Genomic DNA, 25104 nt, shown 5'->3' with positions numbered 1-25104 from the left:
TCACCACACAAACTTACAGAGAGTTGGTTTTTGTCATTGTCAACCTTTTATTGAAATAGTGATGAGAGTTTATTGCATGATACTTTAAATTCCCTCTAACATCTCATTGTAGGTAACAAGTGCACTTCATAGTCATCTTTTAAAGCAAAGCTGGCCATAGTTGGCAGGTTTGGAAGAATTTCAGTTTAGACAAAGCAAATGCTGGGATTCCTAGCACCATTCATTATTCAGAGGCCTCTGTGTTGCTGATGCCATTCCAGAAAGTTGCATAACATTGGGATTTTTGTTTTTGCTGACAGGTAATAAATCCAATGGGATGGGATGCGTTTGGTTTACCAGCAGAAAATGCTGCAGTTGAACATGGCCTTCACCCTGCAAGCTGGACACAAAGGTGAAATGAATTGAAATATGACATTTTCTTTGTGAATACCTATACTGTGGCCCCCAAAGATCAACAAAACTGAGCAAAACTAACATAGAAGAAAGATGGTACCGGAGACCAAGGTTATTTGACATTTTATAGGACTGTGCAGATGACTCTGTTTTGAAAGATAAATACATTGGGATGATTTTCAAGGTTTTAATCTCAGTGAATTTTAAATTGTAAAATGCTAGAATATCAAAAGAGAAGCATTTCCGAAACACCCAAACCAGTGGGTGTAAATAAATCAGAATTTCATTATGGTGAGGTAAATCTTAGTATAGAATACACAGTAGAAATTTATAGATTTACCAGCAATTTTTTGTACCATGTGAGAGAGGGAGGAGATAGTCTGGGTTTTTTGAGACTGGATCTTGGAAAGTGCTAAGCAACCATTATTGCTGCTGATTTCTGTGAACATTTTTGGCTTTAGACTGCAGAATGGGGCATTCTGTTCTCCTAATATTTTTTTTTAATGAGTAAAAAGTAAAAAAAAAATGAGTAAACAGTTTCTAAAAATTATTTGGAAACCAGTCTTCCTAAGTGAAGTTGCTTGTTGTACTCTGGGTACAGTAATCCATCTGTGGTATCTTTATAGACCTTGATTCATTTCCTTCTTTTTGATAATGCTGTTTATTTGGGTTTTGTTCATGCTTCTGGTCCCATTTTAAGATTCTTAATAATCTTCCAACTAAAATATTGTGATATTAGATACTTGGAATACTCACTTATTCAGCACTGCAAGTATTTTCTGGATCAGAATTAAACGCTTGGTTTCAGGACTGTCAACTTAGCCACTCTGGGAGGATAGATACTTTATCTGACAGAATGTATTTTAGCAGAAAGGTAGAAGTCCCTAAAAAAATTTTAATCCACAGAATGTGAATAAATGCCCATTAAGTCTCTAATTAATACTGTGTAATTGTGGGTATTTTGGTAAAGTGTATTTAGTACATTTTCAAACTAAGGCTTCACTTTATATCCTGATATATCTTACTTTGCATTTATCATACAATCCATTCAGGGCAGCATCTAACCTGGCGGTGTCACAGTTGATTCATGTTTATCTATGGCGACGCTGCCACCAGAAGTTTTGTATTCCCTTGTCACCTCCCAGGATACATGCTTCCACCACCTCCTTTGCTCTGGCTCAGCTGGCTTTGTAGGCCACAGTTTTGATCAGCCTGTTGATCAGAAGGAAGAAAGAAAACTGCTGGGGTTTGGTTTCTTTTGACAATTTTTGTATGGCATATCTTCACCTGAATAGGAAAGCTGGTTCAGGTCATTCTACAGCCACATGATCACCAGAGCCACAGCAAATACAGCCTGGCTAGTATGGCCAGAATAGAGCAGGATTAAGCTGATAGTAGAATAGTCCCCTACTGCATTGAGATTTAAGAGGGCCCTTTGACTCAATAGCAGTAAAGATAATAAAAAGTAGTAAGAAGTGGTGCTTGAATAATGCTTCCTTCAAACTGCAGTGCTGTATTTACTTCTAAGTTGCATTCAAATCTAGAAAAAAAAAATATATTGCCTTATAGATAGCCATGGAAATAGGACCAGAATACATTAGAGGCTTTTAAAATTATTATATGAGTATTCTGACAGTTCTGGGTTTTACTGCTGGTGAGATCATAATGTTTAGAGGTTAACTAGTGCTTTTGATTTCTCAGAACTCTATAAGCACCAGATTTTTTGTATGCTCACATTAGAAATATCTTAAGCTAATAATTTTTTATTTATTATCATTGTTTTGCAGTAATATTCAACACATGAGGAAACAGTTTGATGCACTAGGTCTGTCCTTTACATGGGAAAGGGTAAGATTTTCTTTTTAAAATGGATACTGCATTATTTTATTGTATGATGCAGCATTGAGACCCATGGAATTTCACTATTTTACTTATGACAATACAGGCGTCTTTGGCAGTGACCAGGTTAAGTTGTTAAACTGTCATATTTTGCTTTTTATCAGATTTCCCTAATTTATGACATGCTGATATAATCTGATAACATCAGTGAGTAGGAGAATCTTTAAAGTAATTTTGATTTTGTATTTGCTTTTTCGTCTCTTTGAACTATCAATTTTCTGTATTAGAAATAAGTCAATAAACATCTATTTATGAAACAGCAGTGCCTTTGTGCTAAGATATGTGTTTTTTGAGGAGGGCTGTTTTCAATGCATATGTCAAGGGTTTAAAGATAGTAAATTGAAATGATGGTTCGGTTATATTATTCCAAATTTTGAAGTATAAGCCTGCATTTTCATGGATGTTCATATCAGGATCATTTTGGAAACCAGAAATTTTATTTAAAACACTAATGCTTGAGAATCAGGTGTTCATCTTAAAAAACTTACCAAACACGATCAGACATAAGATAATGCCATTTTCCAGATAAAAAAGAAATTAGTGTTTGAAGCGATTATGGGATTATTGCATTTACCAGTGAATCAGAGTCAGTCACTACCTTTATATTCTCAGCAATAACTATTGCTTATCACCTTAATGTGATTTTGAATAGCATGATGGAGATGCTAATCTTGGATTTTTATAGCAGTATTGTAGATTTGAAAAGGAAAAGCATTCATTTTCTGACAGTCTGAGACATGCCATCTGTTTTCTTTAATCATGGAGATGAAGTTGTTTATTTGTATGTCATGCATCTAAAAAACCATTTTGTCATGTCTCATATATGGAAGGATTTTTCAGTAAATCCTTTTAAATAAGATTTAAGTTTTCTTGGTAGCCAAAAAAGTTGCTCTGAAAACAAGAGATTTGTTGTGGAAGCTTCATTGCACACATTCTTGATATCTAATGTTTAAAGCCGTTGATATCTCAGAGGTTGTCTGTATGTATAGTGCAGCAATCCTTGAAAACAGTGGAATCCTGTGTGTTATGGAACACACAAGCACACACACATGCACACACACAGATGAGTTCAATGATGCAGGTTGCATTTCAAGAAAATTAATCTCCTGTGTATTAACTTCTGTTTTGGCCCTTCCGTCCTGAAGAACAGATGGAAAACTGGCAGTATTGAAAACCATGGCAAGAAGTATTAGTACACAGGGAAAAGTAATTTGTCATCTCAGTGCCCATTTGAGAATTACCTTCACTAGTAAACTTACTAGTAAAGTAAGAAATACCTACTTACTAGTAAACTGTGTTTTGGTTAATGGACTTTCAGGAGTCTCTGAATACTTGTGGAAAGGGCTTTGATACTCTGTTACTAACTCCATTTATACTACTGTGTAACTGTAATGCTTTAGAATGCTCTAGGGACACATAGTTGGTGTTTTTGAAAAGTAAGATTTTAAAACAGCTGAAAAATGTTCCATGAAAGACAATACATTTTAGAGTTTTCACTTCTTAGCTTATGAGTTTTGTTTTGCCTGGAAAGCCTGCCCTAATAACTGAAGTAAGAGTAAGCTGAATGGTAACCAAAGAAAAAGTTATGTTTATTAATTGCAAAAAATTCATGATGCCCAAGATATTAGGTGACCTCCAAATGCACAGATATTTGAGCTGGCCATGAAAGAACAACCTGTGGAAATGGAAGGGCTAAGCTGTGGCAGGGTGTTTTACAGGCTGATAAAGCCTGCTTCTGTGGAGGGCTCATTAGCCTGGGCAGATCGTCTTACTGCCTCAGCTGTACTGCTCCTGGGCTAGCTCAAGTGTCTTTGCACAGAAGAGCACTGTGCTGTGCACGTGCTTATCTTAAAAGTGAGCTATTTGAGGTAAGGAGTATATTTTAATAGTATTCTATACTGGTATAGCTCTAAATGAGTGGCTTACAAAATACTGTGACACTGCAAAAGACCCACTAGTATTAGTGATTCCTGTAAACAATCCAAGAAAAACAGATTTTTTATGGGTTGGTCTAATTCACCAAGACCATTACAAAACAGGGGCCTGTTTTACATTTAATTTCATTTGTGTTCTTAAATCTGCCACTTTATTGTGCTACTGCATAGTACTTAACAAATAATTCTGGAGGGAACCCATTCACCTTACTTAGATCCTTATTTTGGTGTGTGGTGAATTGCCTTTTTTAAAGTGTGAACCTTTTATGTTAACTTTCTCTGTCTTCTGTGGCCAGCTTAGAGTGTATGCTTAGATGATGGGAAGGAAACTTACATAAACTTTACATTTTATGTATGGTAAGGGAGAAGTGGGAAAAAGGAAAAACATCTCCATTTTGAGTACCTAGTGCATATAGCTGTCCTAAAGAGTTTGCCTGCTTGCAAAGTCACATCTGGTGGTCAAGAGATTTGTGTCCAGGAATATGAAGACTGGTTTAATCTCATTGCTTGATAAAATTATTATGAGGAAATCCCAGTGCAATACTAGAAATTTCTTTTTATTTTTCTTTGGGTTTTTTTTCATTGTTCTCTCTGTTTTACAAATCAAAGTGTGCAGGTATTTCTGTGTTGTAGCTGTCAGTGAACTTACTTATGTAGTAAGATATCATAAATAAGACATTACTAAGAGCAAATTAGATTTTTTCAATCAGGTTACAAAGACACTCTAAAATTGCTCTCCTAAACAGAAAATCTATGCAAATGAAAAACGAAATTAAACTCATAAAATAACTCTGTAAGTTCTTTACCTTACAGTAGTTTTAAATATTAATGATTATGTGATTTTTTTTACCTGAAACATGGAGGTATTTTAAGTCCCTCAAGTTAGAGGTATTATATTTGTAAATCACTTTGAAAATGGTGTGATTTTGGGGAGAGATTTTTTTAAAAATCAGTAAATAAGAGAACATTTCTATTCTGAACATTTATATTTCTCAGATGGAAGGTTGAAAAACTGAAGTTTGAGCATGGAAAAAATGTCTCTAAGAGACATTAGAAACACGTGGAAAATTTAAAAATCCCCTACATTATGTTTTGGTTTAAAGATAACTATAATCTGAGCTTTCCTGATGATCAGATTTTTTTGAAAATACCACCCCTGACAATAGCAAACTGCCTGTCACTTCTTTGAAACATGATTTTCAGGGGAATTAGGCAATATAATTTTCAATGATTCATATCATCAGTAACAAAAGATGAAGAGCATATAGCGTTTTTCCTTTATTTTATTTAGGAGTGTCATCAGACCAAATGTGTGCTCCCAGGAAGCCATCAGTTCACCACTGTTGTTATCAATCTGTAACTTCCTCCTAGAAAGTAGCTCTTTCTGGGAAGGTTTTTTAGTAATTTCAATTTCTGCATTCCGAGTGACTTTTTTTTGCATGAGACTAATGTTCCTTGTCTGCTCTGTACATTAAAAAAAAATTAATCTTTGCTTGATTTTCTTTGTGCAGATAATTTTCTATTTAGTTTTGAAGTTGTCATTTGCATTTACTGCCTAAGCATGCATAAAACCAACAGTAGATAGATCATTGCCTATGAGATATTTTTTCATATCCATGTACCATTGATAATCAGTGAACCTATTTATAATTAAATTTTTTTTAAAAAAGAAACTGTTGATACAAGGCTACTTTTTTTTTCAGAAAATATATTCATGTTCCAAAATGTAGGCACTGTATGACATTTCTATTCATAGCTAATACAGTATAAAACTAAGAGCCTTTAAAATACAAATATTAAAATTAATTTAGAAATGTAGGTTGGTGTAGCTCTAAACCTCTGAAAATCATATAATTATACTTCTAGATGAGGTGGTGCATGCTCTTGAAAATCAAAAGAGGCAGATAATTGGTTAAAGACTGTTTTATCTTCCCAAATAGATTTTGAAAAAAATCCATCTAGACTTTTTCTTCTTATCCCCCTTTAAAGAGGTGAAACATGCCTGTCTTCAGGACAGCATAAGACTGTGCTAAAATAAATTTATTATTAATAAACTAGGAAATTGCTTATCTCCAGCCTAGCTATATGTTATTCATAAGGCCTGGTGGATCTTAAAAAAAAATAAATCTTTTAATGCAGGCTATAAATATTACTTTCATTTTTAGAAAATAGCTTGAAAGTAGCTTGGAGTTGTAACCTTCTTTAAAATACAAGCAAAAAAAAAATTATAAGGTCAGGGACTCATAATAGAAAACTGTCAAAAAGGAGCAGATTTAGAACAAATAATGAATTTTAAAACAAAGCCTTTAAAAAATATTTTTCTTTTATTAAGCACCAGAGTCTTTCATCCAGATTGAGTTGTTGCTTTTTGTGTTTTTTTAGTGCAGGATTCTTTACTATTGGTTGCTCTTATTTTTGGTAGCTGAAAGGGACTCTTTAAATTAGATTTTATAATAGTGAATGGGTTTTTGACCTTTTCATGTACCCATTGCTTCCCAAGTTGCAGTGATATCAAATCCAGATTGTAATACCACCATTTAATCTGTAACTGACAATTGATTTGCAAAAATAAACAACTAAGAAATCCCTCTGGTATGATATTTGTTAGGAACAAATTACTGTGCTGCAATAAATGAATTAAACAGGGTAGTTTTTGATAAGGATAGATGTCTTTCCTATGCCTTGCCAGTATCTGCTCTTTTAAAAGCAAGCCACTTTTATAGGTGATTTATGTTAATTGTTGTAATGAATTCTTTTAATGAATGAGTGTCATTCTTGTGGGAATAAGGAACTGTAACCAATGACAAAGATACATTTTAGTGAGAGTATCTGTTTAATGCTGACAAAATAAGAGGCCAAATGGATGAGGGGAAGAGGAAGATGCTTTCCCTCCCGTTTCATATTACCTTTTGAAATACTGAGGTGATGGGTGGTCACTACATCTGTCATAGAGCACTGAAGAACACATGCAGTGGACAGCTGAGCAGCATCTTACATATTTTTAGAAGAGTTCGATTTTTAGTAGGTATTTTATTTTTGTGCAAAATATGGTAATATGCTGTTATATATATTCACTGTTTTATGATATGGGGTTCTATATGTATGCTGTTACACCAGCTCTCAGATCACAAGTAAGAAGTAGAAATGTACAGTTTTTGGCAGGGTGCAGCGACTCCAGCATGCTGGTTTTTAAACCCTATTGTAAACTCTTTTGTGAATTTCTGAGTTAAGATAGTTCTGCTAATGTTCTGCGAATCTTTGTCATGCTTAGAGAGTAAAAATAGAAAAGTTAACATTCTCTTTAATTTAAGCATAATAGCAGCCTAATGGAAACTTTACCAGACATCATTCATTTAATCAAGGTCAGTAACTGGAATACACAGAAAATTATTTATGACAGTAAATCTTACTGTGTTAAATGGTAGGGAAAAACCCCACCAAATCACATTTCAAGATTGGTAAGAGTTTGCTGGCTTGTCTTCAGGAGCTCATTTCACTTGGTAGTGATGTAATTTTTCTATCTTCATTAACTTGAAATGTTACTCCAACCTTCATGGTTATAAAGTTAAATTCTGAGCTTGAGTGATCTTTTTGCATCTCAGTGACCACACAGCAGATTTTTTTTTTGGTGATACAGTCTGCTGCATTTCTTTCTAAGAAATGTCTATTTACTCCTTGTGAGAGAACATGTACATGGGATTCTGTTCCCAGGTGTTAGCTTGTATCTTGTAGCTTGAGCTTGCATGGCTTGTAACATGCTTGCTTAGATTGGGAAATGTAATCTTTTTGTTTCAGTTGACACACATCTGCCCTTCAGGGCCAAAAGGACAAATCTTTATTCACTTTTCTATTTTTATTTGACAGCTCACTTTTGTTGTCCTATCTACTTGCCTGTTGCTCACATAATCTTATATTGTACTGAAAGCGATTGAGTCTCTTCTTTTGTGTGTCTGATACTCCAGTGATGAAACTCTGTTTCCTGTACTGGCATCACACTGGCACGACAACTGTTTTCACTGTGCAAAAAAGCAGTGGGGGAAACTCTTAAATGTGCTTAGTTGCAGAGATGGAAATCAGGTTTTTATTATTTTTTTATTATTTTATTATTTCAGTGCAGAGTAAAGGGTTTTAATCAAGCAACTGTTTTTCATTACTAGGTCTTCACATGCTGAGCTGAAAACTTGCCATTAAATGTCTCTTTTTGATCTTGAAAGCCTCTTATACAAACTTTTGAGGCACATTTATTCAAAGGTCATATTAATTGTTAAAAGCAATGTTTCAGCACCAGAATATAAAGTTCAAAACAACTAGAATATAAAGTTGTAGAAAAAGAATAAAATTTTTCTGCTAGAGCATTTCAGATGTCATTTGAGTAGCAGATGAGACAGCAGGAGTTGTGTGTAGTGGGAAGCTGGGATGATGGGAAAGCCCACGTGAAAGACATTTCACATTTGGAGCTATTCCTGATGCTTGATCACTACTCCAAATGGAATAAATTTTATCAGTGGCTTAATTTTTATCAGTAACTTTAAAATCAAGAGATGTTCATATTAATTTGAAGTTTAGTGTAGAAGCCATCTTCCACTTCAAGCAGGTATGTGGGTTTCCACTGCACTTGTGAAACCTGTGTTTGTGTTGAGAAAGCAGGGAGTCTGTAATCTGATAGTTGTCATTGCACATTAAGATGCTTATTTTAAATTAGGTTTTTTTAAGAACAAACATTTAAAATATGGAACTTCATAAGCAGTTGGTAAGCAGCTTGTTTTTTAATTATCAGAGCTCACTAAAAACATAGCAAATGTTTTCAAGTTTTAAATAAGCTATCCATTATATTGTTGCTTGCTGATCTCTTAATTCCCATTCTTCCTTCTTATGTTGTCTTTTATTTTTATCTGTCTTTATTTCCTTCATAACCATCCTCCTCATTTGTGACTTTTATATCTCATTTTTCCGTACTTTAACCTAGAGCATCCTCCTAATTTGAGCTCCCTTGCCTTTTGGAACAGTTGCTTATTTGACCTTTCAATGTGAGATCTCCTTTCCAAGTCTTTCATATTGAAGTTCAGATCTTACCTTGTATTCCATCCTGTCTGCCCTGCATGGTCTGTCTGCCAGCAGCCTGGGTTCCTCAGCTCTGTTCCTTTGTCCTCCTGCACCCACAGTTTCAGCTGTAACCTCCTCACTCTGCCTGCTTCACATTAGCCAGTTCCCTGCTGCCTCTGAGCATAGACAGCCTCTGCTCTTGCTTCTCATTGCTGAGCAACAGTGGAAAAGGCAGGCTGGCTAGGAGGGTTCTTAGAAGTCTAATTTTTTTTCTAGTTTTGCTGTTTCGTTGCAGCTGTGATCTCTTCAATTCATCTTCTGTTCTTACATCTATCAGCTTTTATTTTACAGTGTTTTATATCCCATGTTAACAGGGAAACTTTTCCCTCTGCATTAGACCCACACAAAGCACATATTCTCTGGTTTTGTGTACAGGTGAATAACACTCATTGTAAGCATTATACATGAATACATGTATAAATGTTTGTGGAATATATTATACACTCCTGGTTTAATTGTTTAAACTAAAACAGTGTAGGAAAATACTAAGAATAGTTTCAGAAATTTTTATTTTATTTATTTTCTACAGGAGGTAACCACATGCTCACCAGAGTACTACAAATGGACACAATATCTCTTTCTGAAGCTTTTTGAAGCTGGGATAGTGTATCAAAAAGAGGTAGGTACAAACCTTGATCTCAATATTTTGTTGCTACACTAATTTAGATCACTCATGTCAGTAGCACATTTCTGGATTGTCCATTCACAGTCATAAAGTGATCGTGCTCTGTTAATTTTAAATCACTCTAAAACAGAATTAATTCTATATATAACAGAATTTTCTATGTAATGGTTTGTAACTAACTGACATGAATGGCCCTTGTGGTAAGTCACGTCAAAAGTGTTTATTGTCAGATATTTGCATTTAAGTGCAGGATCAGAATATAGCTTTTAGTTTTTTATTTCCTGGCTTTAATATAGAATTTTCTAGATTTTATTTTCCCTCTTAGAAATCTATGACATGGTGGTCATTTGAAGTCTCTTCAACATTGAGATTATTTACCTGTATAACATTACTGTAATACTGTCTCAGAATTTATGGGTTTGGATAGGATAATTGGAGATTAGGTGCATAAGATCCTTTTCCTGAACTCTACTTGTGGTCTTCAAAATATTAAAGAAGTGTTAGGTTTCATAAGTTTATCACAGCTGTTCATCAGTTACCACTACATTAAGAAATTATAATATTTTGTAAATAACATGTATCTGGCTATTTGAAAAGTGAAGCTTTCAATTATTTCTTAAACATAAGATGAAACAAAGATGTTGAATAAGCAGTCCAGCAAGCTTTCTGTATAGCCAAGGCAATGCAGTTCCAAAATACCTGAACAGCTGCACTTTAACAAAGCAGCAATTTAGTGATTATTTCTAACTTAAAATGGAAATTAAAATTTGTTACATATGCTTTGATATTTCATTTGTATTCTGTAGAAACCAGGAAACCCCATAGGATATAATTAAAGATGTATTCCAATTATTCCCTGAATCTGGAAAAAGAGATTGATGGTGAAAGGTAGCATTTAGGATGGCAGGGTGTTACTGAGCTATTTCTTCTGTTTGCATTTGTGTTCAGAGATCTTAAATGACAACCAGCAAAACCCCTCAATGTTTGATATATACTAGCATGCTAGATTGGGATTTCAGTTGTTTTATTTTTCCATAATTATTTTTTCAGTGTAATAAAAAAATTTAATCCTCTATCCTTGTTATAACAAATCTATTTTTATCTGTGAATTTGTTTGTATGACAACTGAACCCAAATGAATCTGAAAAGTACAAGTTTCCTGCTTCATTCAAAGCAGGGATGATATACAAAATAAATTTTGCATTCAGACTCCAAGTACTGTGGGATCCTGGAGGAGTTTGGATACCAGTGATTGAATCTACTTCCAACTTCCATCTGCTTTCAAGTCAAGGATCAGTTTGAGGACTTAAATCAGCATCTGTCAACCTGTAGGGGATGTAATCTCTGGTGGATATGAACCAGTTGCTTTTTGGCAGGAAACAGATGGCAGAGAGAACCCACAACCCTGGGTCTTTCTGAAGAGTCATATATACTTAAAGCATATATTTGTCTTATGTTGTCAGTGTATCTGCAATAGGTATTAAGCACAGCTTGAATTCTCCTGTATTAGTTTCATTTTGGGTATGAGAGATAATTCGTAGCCTTACTGTGGTAATAAGAATAAGGCAAGTAGAGTGTTAGCCTATTTAATGCTCTGTTCCAGGAGTGTGCTTGTCTGACCAGAAATTTCCCTGGCAGGGAGACACAGCCTCAGTATGTCCAGGAGTTGCAATTATGGAGGATTAACAATGTCTGAGTGCTGCAGCATCCATAGAGGGCACCTTTATTCATTGTAGCAAAATCCTCCCTTTTTCCTGCAGTAGTAATCTAGTCAATATACTGTAGAGGTTATTGACCTGGACAGTTGTAGTGTCTCACTGAAGTTAATACCTGCCCTGACTCTGTTGCTTTGATCAGATACCTGTAATCCATAGTGGACCCAGAGACAGAAAGCCTGGAGATAGATACTTACACTTCAGAGACCTGAAGTTAGTCAAGATGAATTCTGTTTTAAAAGCATATGGTCTGAATTGGCGTAGTGAGGAGAGCGAGATAATTGCTGTGCTTTGAACACTCCTGCACTGAGCTTTCTTTGTGTAGATGACTTTTAGCAGCTTCCTGGGGTCATAGTTTCAGAGGCTGTCATTGTCAAGAAGTTGTCTTTGTGAGGTACAACAGGAACTAAAGATTTCATTTATTAGCCAGGTTCTAGATATTTATCAAAAGTCTATGTGAGATGGAAGGAATGTAACTTAAAAAATTTAAAGACAAGACCTTTCAGTTAACGATTTCTTAAATGCACATTTGCTTTATGTTTTGAAGGATTTATTTAGATATAGCCTCATGAATTGTAACAGGTAGATTTGTTATGCTAAATAATTATATAATCATTTCAGTTATCTTCTAAAAATTTTCACCATAAATTTGAAATACCATCAAAATAGAAATGGTATTTTTTCACAACTTTGAGCCACAGCCAGTTTAAAACAAACTTATGCTAAGACCTCTTTATGCCACTGGCATTTTATTACTTCTCAATATTGTCTGATTTCTCTCTCTTTAGGTGTAACTTTAACTTTGTGTGGGGTTTTTTCAGAACTTTATAAATTAAAACTTTAAAACATTACTTTAGAGCCACATTCATAACATTTGTTATTATTACTGAAAAAGCTGTATTTTTTTGAATTCTGGAAAGTAGCTTATAATAGTGGAATATATTGTTTTCTTTTAATTTGCCAATGAATTTTCATAATCCTTTTATAAAATCTGGTGTTTATAAAATCTTGGTTGGTGACAGATAAACGGTAGGCAAAAGTAAAAAAAGTAATAAGTTTAATCTGAGTCTGAATTCACAGAAGCTTCATTTAAAGGCAAGTTTCAATTTATCATTTAATAACTTTCATTCATTTAATGACAATAAATATTTTATACATCAGTGTAGTCAGACACTGTGCTCACACAGTTGTGAGCAGTATTTTTAAGCAAGAGCATCCCTGCATCTTTCTTTTAGCTCTCCTCATTATAAGATTTGTAAAGTGGTTGTGTTATTTACTATTTGTAAGAACATGTAGCATATTTAAAAGGAAACAATATTAGCTGTTTGGAAACTGATCAGAAGATGATCAATGATAGATAAGATATAAAGTACAATATAAGTGCAGTTACTAATTTTTTATTGAAATTTAAGTCCTCTGCATACCCAAAGAAGTAATTTGAATTTTTTTTTTTAATGTTTAATGTATTAGATGTCTATGGACCTGTACCTACTGTTATTCAGTCAGACTCATTTAGCTTGAATACTAAATAACATTTGATATAATAGATTACTCTTATTGCTTTGATTATTATTTTTTTTCTTTCTGTTCATTTTTTTAAGTCAATGTATAGCATTTAATGCCACTTTTGGATGAGATTCTTTTGTGGTCTTAGATCCTTTATTATTCGACACTGGGGGAGGGTGAGTTTGATTTTTGCTTCTTTCCCAGTATGTTATGTCTGGTATTTCAGTTAGCTTAAATGCTCAAAATACAAGGTTTGTGGAGTTGAACACCAACATTTATTTCACTTTGCAGATTTTCACTTAATGCATTTGTATTGATAAGGAAGGAGGATTCCAAAAGTAATTCATGTAGTTGACAGGAGTTAGTTACATACAGATAATACCAACACTTTCACTTAAAATATAGTTGACCACTGTAATATTTCTTTGTGATTCTGTCCTCTTGAGTTGGACATCCTTGTTTACTCATCCTCCTCAGTCTGACTCAACGCTTTTGGATTAGTAATGAAGAACTTTTAAGCATCAGACTGTGCTGTTTGCAGTATAGTCAATTGGAGCACTTATATATTACAGTCAAGCAGTCAAGTGTCAGCCTATCATGCTAGCATGATCAGTCTAGACAAACCTTGCCAACTGCATTTTTGGGTCTTTTAAGTTCTGGGAAGATGAATGTTCAAAACTTTTCCAGCTGAGTCGATGTTGTTGATTCAAACGGATGTTTTAAAAATATGGAAAACTCAGGTAAACTTTCAAGGTATGCTTCTGGATAATTAATTTGCCATCTTTAAAGTAAAACTGTTTCTTAACTAGCTGCTGAAAGTATTTTTTCTTCCTGCAACTTTTTTTTAGGCCTTGGTTAACTGGGATCCAGTGGATCAGACTGTTCTAGCTAATGAACAGGTGGATGACAATGGTTGCTCATGGCGTTCAGGAGCAAAAGTGGAGCAGAAATACCTCAAACAGTGGTTTATCAAGACAACTGCTTATGCAAAGGTATGAGAATACAGTTTTTGGAAATTATGGTAGCACTTCAAAGGGGAGACTTTTTGTCCAGAAATATTAGCTGAATGTGGTCCTTTATAGATACATGTTTGAATAATATATAATTGCATAATAATATGTGTGATCTATCCCTGTGTATGTGTGAATATTAAAATTATTGCCCCTGAAGTCCTTCTTTTCACCTCTTTAGGAATTGTAGGTAACTGGTGTGGGATTAAGTTTTGAAGAAATCAAAAGGCATAAATTAGAGGTGAATGGATGAACGAATTCTGCATTTGCACATTAGCATCCTGTATTCACCATCAAGTGCTTTTCTGCATATTTTGAGTGTAGAACTGTGCAAAACTTGTTTGTCAAATCAACCTATTGGATTTGTGGACATTTTATAAACAATGGAGTACAACCTGTCACCTACCATTCAGTTCCATTTGTGTCTGCACCATAGTTCTTTACGTTTAGCTGCTTTTTATTGAAGATTCATCTGTACCTTCTACTTCACTTCATACTCTACTCTGTTTGATTATGTGTTATTTAAAAATGTTTTCAAATTATTTAAACATCCTTTTTTCTTATGAGCTCCAGTTTTGATTGTGCTGGGACAATGTAGTTTCCACACTTAAGAATTCAGAACATAAGTTTTGGCTTTATGCTCTCTGAGATGAAAGTATCAGTTTCCTGTTGCATTTAGGTGAGGTTTTTATTCTCTCTGGGTGTTCTGTGTATTGAGACTTCAAGTACAGATTGAGAAAGTTGCTCCCAGGAAAATATTAAAATTCATCTTTGATCCTTTTCCCAAGGTTTCCCATTATTTCCACTATCATCCAGGGAGAAGTCTGTGTCTCTCTCTAGGTCTATTCATAACAAAAAGAAAAACTTTAGATATCCTGCCTGGTGCTTTGGTTCTTCGTACACAGAGGTACTTGAGATACATGTTTTTGGATTGTGCTGCCTGTTCTGGCAGTAAGGGAGGAATGTTTGCAGTAGCTGAAGGAAAAATGGAATGCGTCTGCACCACCACAAAACAAGCACAATGTTCTGAGCTTTTTTTTTCCAGTTCCTTTGTCACCAGATTTCATTATGACTTTTGTGATTTTGTAGAGTCTGCCCTAACTCACTGTTTCCCTCAGTTTGAGGCTGGAGCTCCATTAGAGTTTCTGTCTTTACTCACATGTCTTCTGTCTACGGTCTCTATACAGGTTGTAGGAAGCGATGGTTGATATTTCTGGTCTGTATCCATGCTGGTACCCAATTACTTATATCCCGCGGTGAATCAGCCATAAATTTTTACTCATTGAGACCAAAAGGCACGACTGAGGAGCCTTTCAGTAACCTTGAAAACACCCTTGGTCTATGGAATTATTACTTCTTGTTCATTATTCACCCTCCACTGGGACGGATTTCTCTTTTGTATTTAGTCTCTTACCTGAGAAATGCTGTTACAGGAAAAGCACAATCTCTTGGGCAGATCACGTCTGCATCATGTCATTCCCCAGGCTTATCTCATGATAAGAAGGAACTTTTGCCTCCACAACACCCCCTCGTCTTCCCCACAGTGATGTCACCTCAGGACACTGCCATATTCCCTACCTACATGAAGGACAAACATGCAAGTGACCTTTTGTTCTTGAACATCTTAGTGACATGATTAAGAGCTGCTTCTGCTTTTCATTTTGGGAAGAACACTTGTGTCAACTCCTACAAAACCTTAAAGCATTGCTGCAAAGGGCAGTTGAGTACTCTACAGATTTCTGTGAAGGTTTCCCGAAATTTTGTTCTGTTTGTGATTGATATTCTGTAGGCTCTTTGCTACTTGATACAACCAGATCGATGAATGATGCCATACTTCTTCCAGTTCAAGTGATTTGGCAAGCATTACCTTCATGTTCTCCCACTTCTTGTACAGTGACAGATGCTACCAAGAATCAGCAGGTGGTTTTGATTTTCCTTTTTACTCACCCTCCACTCACTCCTATTTTTGTTGCTCTGGTTCTTTTTGAACAGTCTCACTCTGCTTCTTTTGGCAAGGCTTTTAAACATTTGGTTCTAGAGGGGGGAAAATAATCCCCCATCCTCCCCCCAAACCTTGAAATAAGAATAGCAGATTACAGGCTCTGCTCTATGAAATCTAATATCTGATAGTAGATGGATTTCATGCTTGAAAGATTAAGACAAATAAAGTCCCTTTTTTGGTATTTTTTTTTCCTTTCAAGTTGCAAGAGACTAGATAACATAGCATGTTGTGGTTTACTTTCTGAAGAAGTCTGTTTTGACCATGCAACTCTGAATGGCCCATGGACTGCAAGCCTCAATTGAAGACAGTCCATTAAAGGGAGACTGGATCTGGGCTAGTAGTGGCCAAGTGTTTTGGTCTCTTAGGAACTCTGTGCACACACTGACATAATAAGGAAGCTTCACATTAGTGTTTTGATGGGAGCCAAATTACAGATTTGAATTGCCACAAGTTTGGCTTCTCTTTCTGAATAATTTCACTAATTATTCTCAGAACATCTTTGCACACATTTCTTCATTCCTTATGGTAGTCATGCCGCTACTTCTCCAGAAGTGGTAAGAGCTGTGAATCCTTCCTCCTAAGTCTGTTTCTTTTGTCCCCTTTTTCTTTGGATTCAGTCTGTTTACAGTTGTTCTGTCCATGTTGTCCTGTATTGTTAAACACCCTGGTTGTAGCAATCATTCTTCTTAGCCTATTCCTCAAACCTTCTTTCCCACCTCTTTTCAAAGGCTTTTGCCAGGAGAATGGGCTCCAGAGGGAGCCCATTTATTGAGAGGGAGACCTTCATTTACCTTTATCATTTACAGAGCCTTTTCTCTTGGAGTGGAGGGTCCAGATTTCATGGAGCTAGTCCTAATAGGTATGGAGGATAAAGACATCTCTTTAAGAAGCTAAAGATCTTTAATTGCTAATACGATTTCAGGATGATAGCATTGGTGGTGATGGTACCTTCACTTCAGCAGGAGGGATTATTTCATTTCTTCTGATTTTGAACACACTTATTTCCATAAAGAGATTTTACTGACTTACATAATGGACCAGAACCACTATCAGTACAGCTTTGTTTTCCTGAAATTCTTTGCAGTTCAGAGACTTCAGATATTTCTGCCTCTAATGATAAATCAGTTCACTTCCCTTTTTTGTCAATTTTTTGATAATTCGTATGCCAGACTCCTGTAAAAGGGAAATCTGAGTGGAATTATAAAAGTCTGTAATGGGCCTGAGGATTTCAAATCAAAATTTGTTCCAATTCAAATTTGTTTTGCATTAAACACTAACAGAAATAGAAACTTGCCCTTTCAGATCTTGTCTGGTCCTGAGTCCTTTATTCCCCATTTCTGAGTCAATTGCCTGTTGAACATCTTCTGTCCAGTTCTGTTTTTTTAAAATGTGTCCAGAAGGTTAAGACAAGATGGTGTCAGATGTAGTGTGGTCAAAATCATTGGGACTGAAGATCTGTGTTTTCTGTCAGTATAGAGCTGCATTTAGGTCTTTGAGCTGTACTGCCAGAATTTGTATCAGAGCATGCATGGCTCTTTATTTCCTCAGTTTGGACAAGTTCATAGACACAGAGCAGATTTAATCCTTCCTTATTCGAGATGTTTTTCCTAGATTTGGAAAAAGGTAGTGAGCTAAGTGGATCAGACTTTCAGTGAGCTCTATGACTAGTGCGATCCACTGAAGTTCTGCTCCTTATTTTGAAATTAAAAAATTGGAAGGCACTAATAGACTATCTGAGAGTAACTTAATCCTTGCCCCTTTTTGGGAAAACTTGTATTTTTTTCTGACTTCGGCTGCTTTCTGACTTAGAGAGTTAGAATTCTCTAAGTGTCTCACTCATCTTTGTACAGTGAGGCATTTGGTTTTGCTGTATCATGGGCAAAGCCATTTGATTCTGGTCACCTTTTACTTGTGCCTTTAATGGTGCCTAATATTTCTTCTGAAAAGTTTACAGAAATTCAAGATCAAATGTCAGAAGTACCACCTTCCTTGCCCTTTTTCTGAAAAATGGATCTCTGCAAATCTGTTTCCTGTTTCTTCCCCAATGTTATACCTGAGTTTTCTATAAATGGACATAGTGAGAAACTATTTAGAAAAAAAAAAAGCTTTATTTCTGTAAACTCGTTCCCCTCCTATGTGGATAAAGGAAAATATAAGTCTTTCTGTAACCTTGTTTCATAGAAGAAGTTCCGTTACAATATATTTAATTCATTTTCTGTCCCTTAATTCCAGCTAGCAATAATGGCTCAATATATATGGATGCAACCTATTTTCTACTTGTAGCATCCATAAATTATTTTGTTGTAACTTTTCAGCCTATTTACAGTGTATACTGATGATCTATTCTAGTCATCTGTGTTCCTCTCTTTAGCCCATTTATCATTTTATGTTTTCCCTTGTATCTCACAACCTTTATGAAAATAAAAACCAATCAGAGTAATGTATGGCACTGCAGATGAGTAATCACTTCATCTGCAGTGCCTACATTACTGGTCAGGTAGCAGCCAGGAGCTACATGATTAGTAGTGGTCTGTGAAGCTGGGTGTTACAGGAGTCAGTGTTTCATTCCTACACACACTGTTTTTCAGATTTCTGTTGTGTCCAGAGGAATCATCTCCTGTGGATTTGCTTTGATTTTTTTGTTGTTACTGCACCAACTCATATTCCTTTCTTGCAATAAAAATTGCAAACAAAGCAGTGTTGGCCCACATGGCAATTTACTATTGGTAATGAGTTTTGTTCAAAGGGCAAAAATATTGACCGTGCTTTTAATGCTTAGAAGAAAACATTTTGCTTATGTAAAGTAATAAAGTAATTGTGACCCATTTTTTAAACTGTAAAGTACATGTGAAATGGTCTAGCAGCTTCTGCGGATTTTTAGAGAACATTTTAATTGTCATTTTTCTTTTGACGCATTTCTTTGATAAAAGTATAATGCCTTAACTGATGGCATTATTATTCAAATTGTTGTCTGTGCATTTAAGATGTTTAAGCTAAAACATTTAGTTGCTATGGTTACCCTGCTGAATTGGTAGGCAGATTCATTGGAAAAATCTATCTGTAAATGTTAGTATTTTATCTGTGTACCTGTAAATTGCTTTTATGGAGGTTTTTATGCATGGTCAACGGAGTCCTCAAAACAGAATTAGCAAGGCTAGTCTTTTTATAGACCCTGTTCTTCCTAAATTAATTTTATACAATTCTTTTTCATATTTTACTGTACAAAAGAAATCATTCAAATAGCTGGAAAATAATCTTTTCTTGAATAAAATAAAATAGAAGCAACTTTAAAACTTTAAGTTTTGCCTTAAATAATTTCCCTTTTTTGCACAGTAATAGAGTGGTCTGTTTAATTCAAATACTGGGGAACAAAACCAACAAAATTCTACTGTTGTGATTTACAGTTGCCAAACAGATAAGTAGCACCCTTTCTTAGTTAAGTTTTTTTGTAAAGACATTTAGAGATAAACCCTACTCATTTTCTGTGGGTTGCAGAAACACAGATGTTGGGCATGGTGCTGACTCTGTGGAAGGAAAACAGTAAATGAACTACAGTTCATTTTCATACATCTTTTCTCTGACTTCTCACTGCATCTGACAGCTCTTTTGTCTCATCTGAATAGATTTGGAATTATTTCAGGTAATTGTGTTTTGCTTAATTTTTTTATTTTGTGTTTTATTTCAGAGATCTTAAGCCCAGTGATAATGAAATGTAATGAAACTGAAGTACTTCATTTCAGGATGTTAAGAGTCTTAGCAGCACTTTGTATTTCATAGCAGGAGGTAATGCCTCATCACCAAGGAAAACCGAAATGCTGGCCCTTTTTTATTCTTCATGTATGATTGTTTTTTTGATTCCCACACTTGGAGTCTAGCTTGTAGTTGTCTTCTCCTAACAGATCAGGTTTATCAGGTTTATCTCCTGATAAACCTCCCTTTGAAACTCTTCCTCTTGAGCCAAGCTGAAGGCTGTCTCCTGGACAGGGACCAAGAGCAGTGCTTCCTCAACTTGCTTAGCACTTCATTTATAAGAAATGGCACCTGTTTTGTCAGTTTGGCAAAACAGAAAATTGTGGATATCCTGACCAGACTGGTCTTTTTACCTGAGTTTAAACACAGCATGTCATTTGATGTTACAGTAATGTAAATTTAAATTCCTCTTGGTATAAGGTTAATCCAAACAGTGAATGCTCAATACTATTAAAAATTATAACAGATGTTTTGAAAAGCTTTTGTATTTATGGAATCAGTTGCTCATCACAAAGATATACTTCATTATTTCATAAAGGGAGTATCTTCTCATTGGAAATTTAAGCAAGGAGCAGCTCTGAAGAGCATATCTGGAGAATAATTCTGGATTCACGTTTTGCTTTTAAGGAATCATTTATTTGCCTCAGTTTTGTGTAATCACACCAGAGGTGTTTGTTGACCATACATTGTGGATAAGGAAGTGGGAAAACTGCTGACAGTTCAGACGTTTATGAGAAAAAATTCGAAGTATACACGGTATCTGTGTTATTGTTCCTCTTTAATGTATGTTTTCAGTATTCTTCACACATGGGAAATAAAAGTTAAGAGTGACCTACAATGGTACAGACAGAAACTACTTAAGGAGAAAAAGAAATAGTAAAACAAGAAGATATTAAATGCCAGCAGAAGCTGTACCATATAATCACAGTTGGAACAGTGCAATAGAGTGCAAAATAAAACAGTGGGCAGCCTAGCTTTAATTTCTTGTACTTTAATGTATGTTAACATATTAAGTTCTATTAAATGATATCATGTAATTTTTAATTTATGTTTGGTTGCTCTTTTGGGAGTTTGATCAAATAAAGTGAAGAATTTCATTTTAATACAAACAGAGCTTGGATATTTATTTGACTCTTCCTCAGAGGAAAAGCTTTTAGATTTTATTGTAATTTAGTGAAATGCAAATTTATTTTCCTAATTAATTGAATTCTTATGAAATGCAGCTTTTTGCTGATTTTTTATTCTGATCTCATTGTTACCTTGCAGATCTTTCAAACTTCATTGAAGTGTCTTCATTTAAAAAAATATTTGACTATATAGTTTATATTTAGATTTTTCACTTTATTTCATTTACTATCATAGAGGAGTTAAACTACTCTCACTAAGTATGAAATTAGTAGTAGGTCTACTAAAAATTTTAATTGATAAAATCAAGGACTGAATTTTTAGGGGCTCAGTAGAATCTTTCTTTGAACTACAAGCAGTGGGACTTTTGGGGTTGAGATGCTCCTGGGAAATTGTAAAGCACTTACATGCTTGGATTTTCTGAGTCTTTTTTTGCCTGAAAATTGCTTAACTGGAGTTCTGTTTTTGTCATAAACCTCAGCAGACTAAACAGCTAGAAATATGAGACCAGTTTCTCACAATATAATGTGTTACTTCTACTTTCAGGCCTGGTCATCATTGTCTTTGATGAATTTTCAGCAAACTCATCTTGATTTAGTTACTCTCTGATCATCTGAGGTAGTTGACTTTCATCTTCTGGCTGTGCCAGAATTTTCTGCATGTTCTGAAAGAGAAAAGAAGTCTGTGAAACTTTGGTTTATCCTCAGTCTCCAACTTCTTCAGGTGTAAGAGCCTTTAAATCATTCTAATCATTGAACACAACTTTAATTTCTTTGGCTTTTCCTGAGTCTATCTTTAGATCTGAAAGCCTGCCAAAATATATTTATGCTATTCCTTGACTTGTGTTTAATTAAGATGGGAGTAATTTCTCCTGTAATTAGATGTTTACATTTGCAGTTTTCTTGTCTCTTCCCAAGTAATGAAAAATGAAAGCAGAAGGACTCTGCTACCTAATGTTTCCAAATTTCTCACTATTAAGTTATCATCAGAAATTTGAAAATTGAGATTATTTGATAAGTCACTCTCTGTTTATTGGATTGAAATGCTGCAGTTGTTCTTTTTCCCCTGCTGACTCTAATATGGGTTTACTTTTGGTTTTTGCTTGTGTGCTGGGAGTCTTCTTGCTGATTGTCTTCTCTGTGTTAACAAAACTAGTTAACAAATTTGTAGTAGAAATAACTAGAACTTATATACACATTTTTAAGGATCAGATTTTTTTAAAATGGAAATTATCAGTAATTATAGAATCATAGAATATTAAGGTGTTGGAATGAGCCTTAAAGATCATCTATTTGCCATGGGCAGGGACACCTCAACTAGACCAAGTTGCTCAAGGCCCCATCCAATCTGGCCTTGAACACTGCCAGGGTTGGAAAATTGCAAAATAACAATTGGAGCAGAATTCATGGGACTACATTAATGATTCAGAAAATTCTCTACTGAACATGGCAGTGATTTTTAAAAAAGAACATAGAAGCAAAATTCAGTGGAGTTAATATGTAACTTCCCAAAAACTAACTTAAAATATTTAGGAATTTCTATGCTAGCATTGGTCAAGAGTTTTGTATACCCAAATAGTCTGCATGTAATTTTTTCATATTACTGATAATTTTAGCATATATCTGTGGGCATGTATTTTGTAGGGTGTAGTGCTATTGGATTTGAAAATTAAAAGCTTTTTAAAGGGTTTTCCTTAAGCTGCCTTTTAAAAGGTTCTAGTTTGCACAGATGAATTTTGAATGTATGTGTACATTCATGAATTAATGTTTAAGAACTAATGTTTCTCTACTTTCCTGCTAGTGAGTATCCTAGGTTAATTTACCATACAGAAACACTTACTAACATTCTAGCAGTGTGCATACTCTATATTATTTGCCTTTGTAACACCAGGTAAATTAAGTTGTTTGTGGTTTGCATATTCGTTTTCTGCTTTGCCTGCTTTGACAAGAAACCTAAGGAGTATATTGAGTACAAAGAACTGAGAATCATAATTCAATTTTGAACATTTTTGAAGTTTGTTTACTTGGGATTTTTTTGTTTCGTATAACACTAAACTGTTCATGTATAAATTAAGTTATAAAGGGTTTAGGTTTGCAAACCCTGCTAGGCTGCATCATCATGTAAATTAAGCTCAGTTATCTTCATTCAGATGAAGTAAAGTTGGCCCTTCCTATATTTAGTTGCATGAAGTAATTGCATTATCAAAAGAACTGGGTTAAGTCAAACTGTGTCCTGTAACTTCTAATAAGGCCAATGGATTAGAGTAAAATCATTATCATGCTGATATTGACAATCTTGGTCTATAAATACTACTGCAGTGAAAAAACATCTGGGGAGCTTTGCTGGCAAGCAGTTACAGACTGTACAGTTTCAGCAGAACACATGCACAGTTAGCTGCTTCTGCCACCAAAATGTGATGTAGATTAGAATGGATTCCTAATGTGAACAGCTAGTTCTGCGTGTATTGACAGAATTTCATTCTTCCTAAAATGCATAAAGTTCTTACCAAGAATTTATCTAGGTATTGTGTGTATGTATCTCTCACATATATCTCCAATTATTCAATATTCTTTCATAGTTATATAAGTACATGGATTGATCATGGTAGATAAAGCTTAGTTGTTTCTGGAACAGTGCAATTAATGAGAATATTCAGACCTTTGAATTCTCTCTGATATGGTATGTTTGCAATTGTGAGTTAAAACAGATAATAGACATAGCATGATAAAAACCCCTCCAAAAGCCTAACATTCTTTTATTTAAAAATCATCAATAAATTGGTTTGATTCTTAAAGATGTAGAAAGCAATAAAAATCCCAAGTGATGGTATAATATCATGATTTACAAAGGACATGCCTTTTGTTGTATTTTGAATGACAGATATACAACAGAGCAGTAACTAAAAAATTAATTCTTACAGTAACTTTTATGCATCTTACTTTGAAATTATTTAAGAATGTCATTAAAACAGAACTTGAAACACATTCTTGGAGAAGAATTAAGTGTGCATTCACTCATTATCCACCCAGCTACTGTTTAGTTTGAGCAGCACATAATAGCTACTGTCCATCCTTGCAGGTTGTTAGTAAATACTGAGATAATAAAGAGCTTGCACATTTGATGGTGAGAGTAAAAGCTGAAGGAGAAATTATTCAACATGTTGCCTTATTCTTAGATTTTAGCTGTAATTGTTCAGCATATTTAACATCTGTCCAAGTAATTCTGGCTGTACTTCTGCCAAAGTAAAGATTTTGTGTGGGGGCCCGGGAGCCTGCCAGGGAGACAACAATCTCCATGCCCTGGAAAAAGAGATGCTGAGACGTCAAAGTGGCGTTGAGGATAGGGTGACAAAAAGCTTCTTCCCACAGTCCTTTGCAGTTATATGTTGATGTACCCCAGTTCTCTGTCCCTCATTGGCCTGTTGGCCCAGACCACTTGGCCCTGGTGTACTGCAGTGTTTTACCCCTGTTACCCTATTGGCTTCCCCAGTCCCTTACCCCACCTGTGCACAATTTTCCTTTGTACCCATTGGACCCTGATGCCCTGCTCCCCCCCTCTTTCCCCATACTTAAACCTGGAACCTCCCTTGTTCTGTGTTTTTTGTCCCTGGACCCATTCAGTGTGCAGCTGCCATAAACCCCATCAGAACTCTATGCAGAAGACTCTTTCCATCCTTTCATTTGTCAGCTTTCTCCTACCATCTGCAGCTAGCCTGTGTGTGGGTAACAGTGTGCTGGGCTGCCTGCCCAATCACCTCTTCCTACAGATGCTTTTGGAAGGTAGCAGCAACTGACCATAGCATGTGCTACTACAATTTTGGACAGTCACAGTATTCATAACAAAAATGTGAAGTGTTATGAAGTGAAAAATGAGATGAACTCTAAGTTATCTGTCTGTCTTCTCCTTTACATTGTTATAGATTCCATTTATTAAAATCCTGCTGTTCAAATTTTTTAGACAAATGCTAGTTGACTTGGAATAGACTTTTATGCTTCCATTCCACACATCAGAAAGCACTTAAATATATAGATTTGTCTCTTGT

The 25104-nt window shown here is 35.1% G+C and overlaps 1 protein-coding gene across 1 annotated transcript in view; it reads left to right on the top strand.

Moving 5' to 3' along the window:
* Window positions 1-25104, top strand: part of LARS2 (leucyl-tRNA synthetase 2, mitochondrial) — an 82762-nt gene that overhangs the window by 13938 nt on the left and 43720 nt on the right. The window contains exons 4-7 of the mRNA XM_056485632.1: window positions 300-391; window positions 2181-2241; window positions 9859-9948; window positions 14024-14167. Coding sequence (XP_056341607.1) covers window positions 300-391; window positions 2181-2241; window positions 9859-9948; window positions 14024-14167 — 387 coding nt within the window. The remainder of the gene's footprint in view (window positions 1-299; window positions 392-2180; window positions 2242-9858; window positions 9949-14023; window positions 14168-25104) is intronic.

This window comes from Oenanthe melanoleuca, chromosome 2 (genome assembly GCF_029582105.1).
Source record: "Oenanthe melanoleuca isolate GR-GAL-2019-014 chromosome 2, OMel1.0, whole genome shotgun sequence".
Taxonomy (NCBI): Eukaryota; Metazoa; Chordata; class Aves; order Passeriformes; family Muscicapidae; genus Oenanthe; species Oenanthe melanoleuca.
This window is presented reverse-complemented; position numbering and strand designations above follow the sequence as displayed.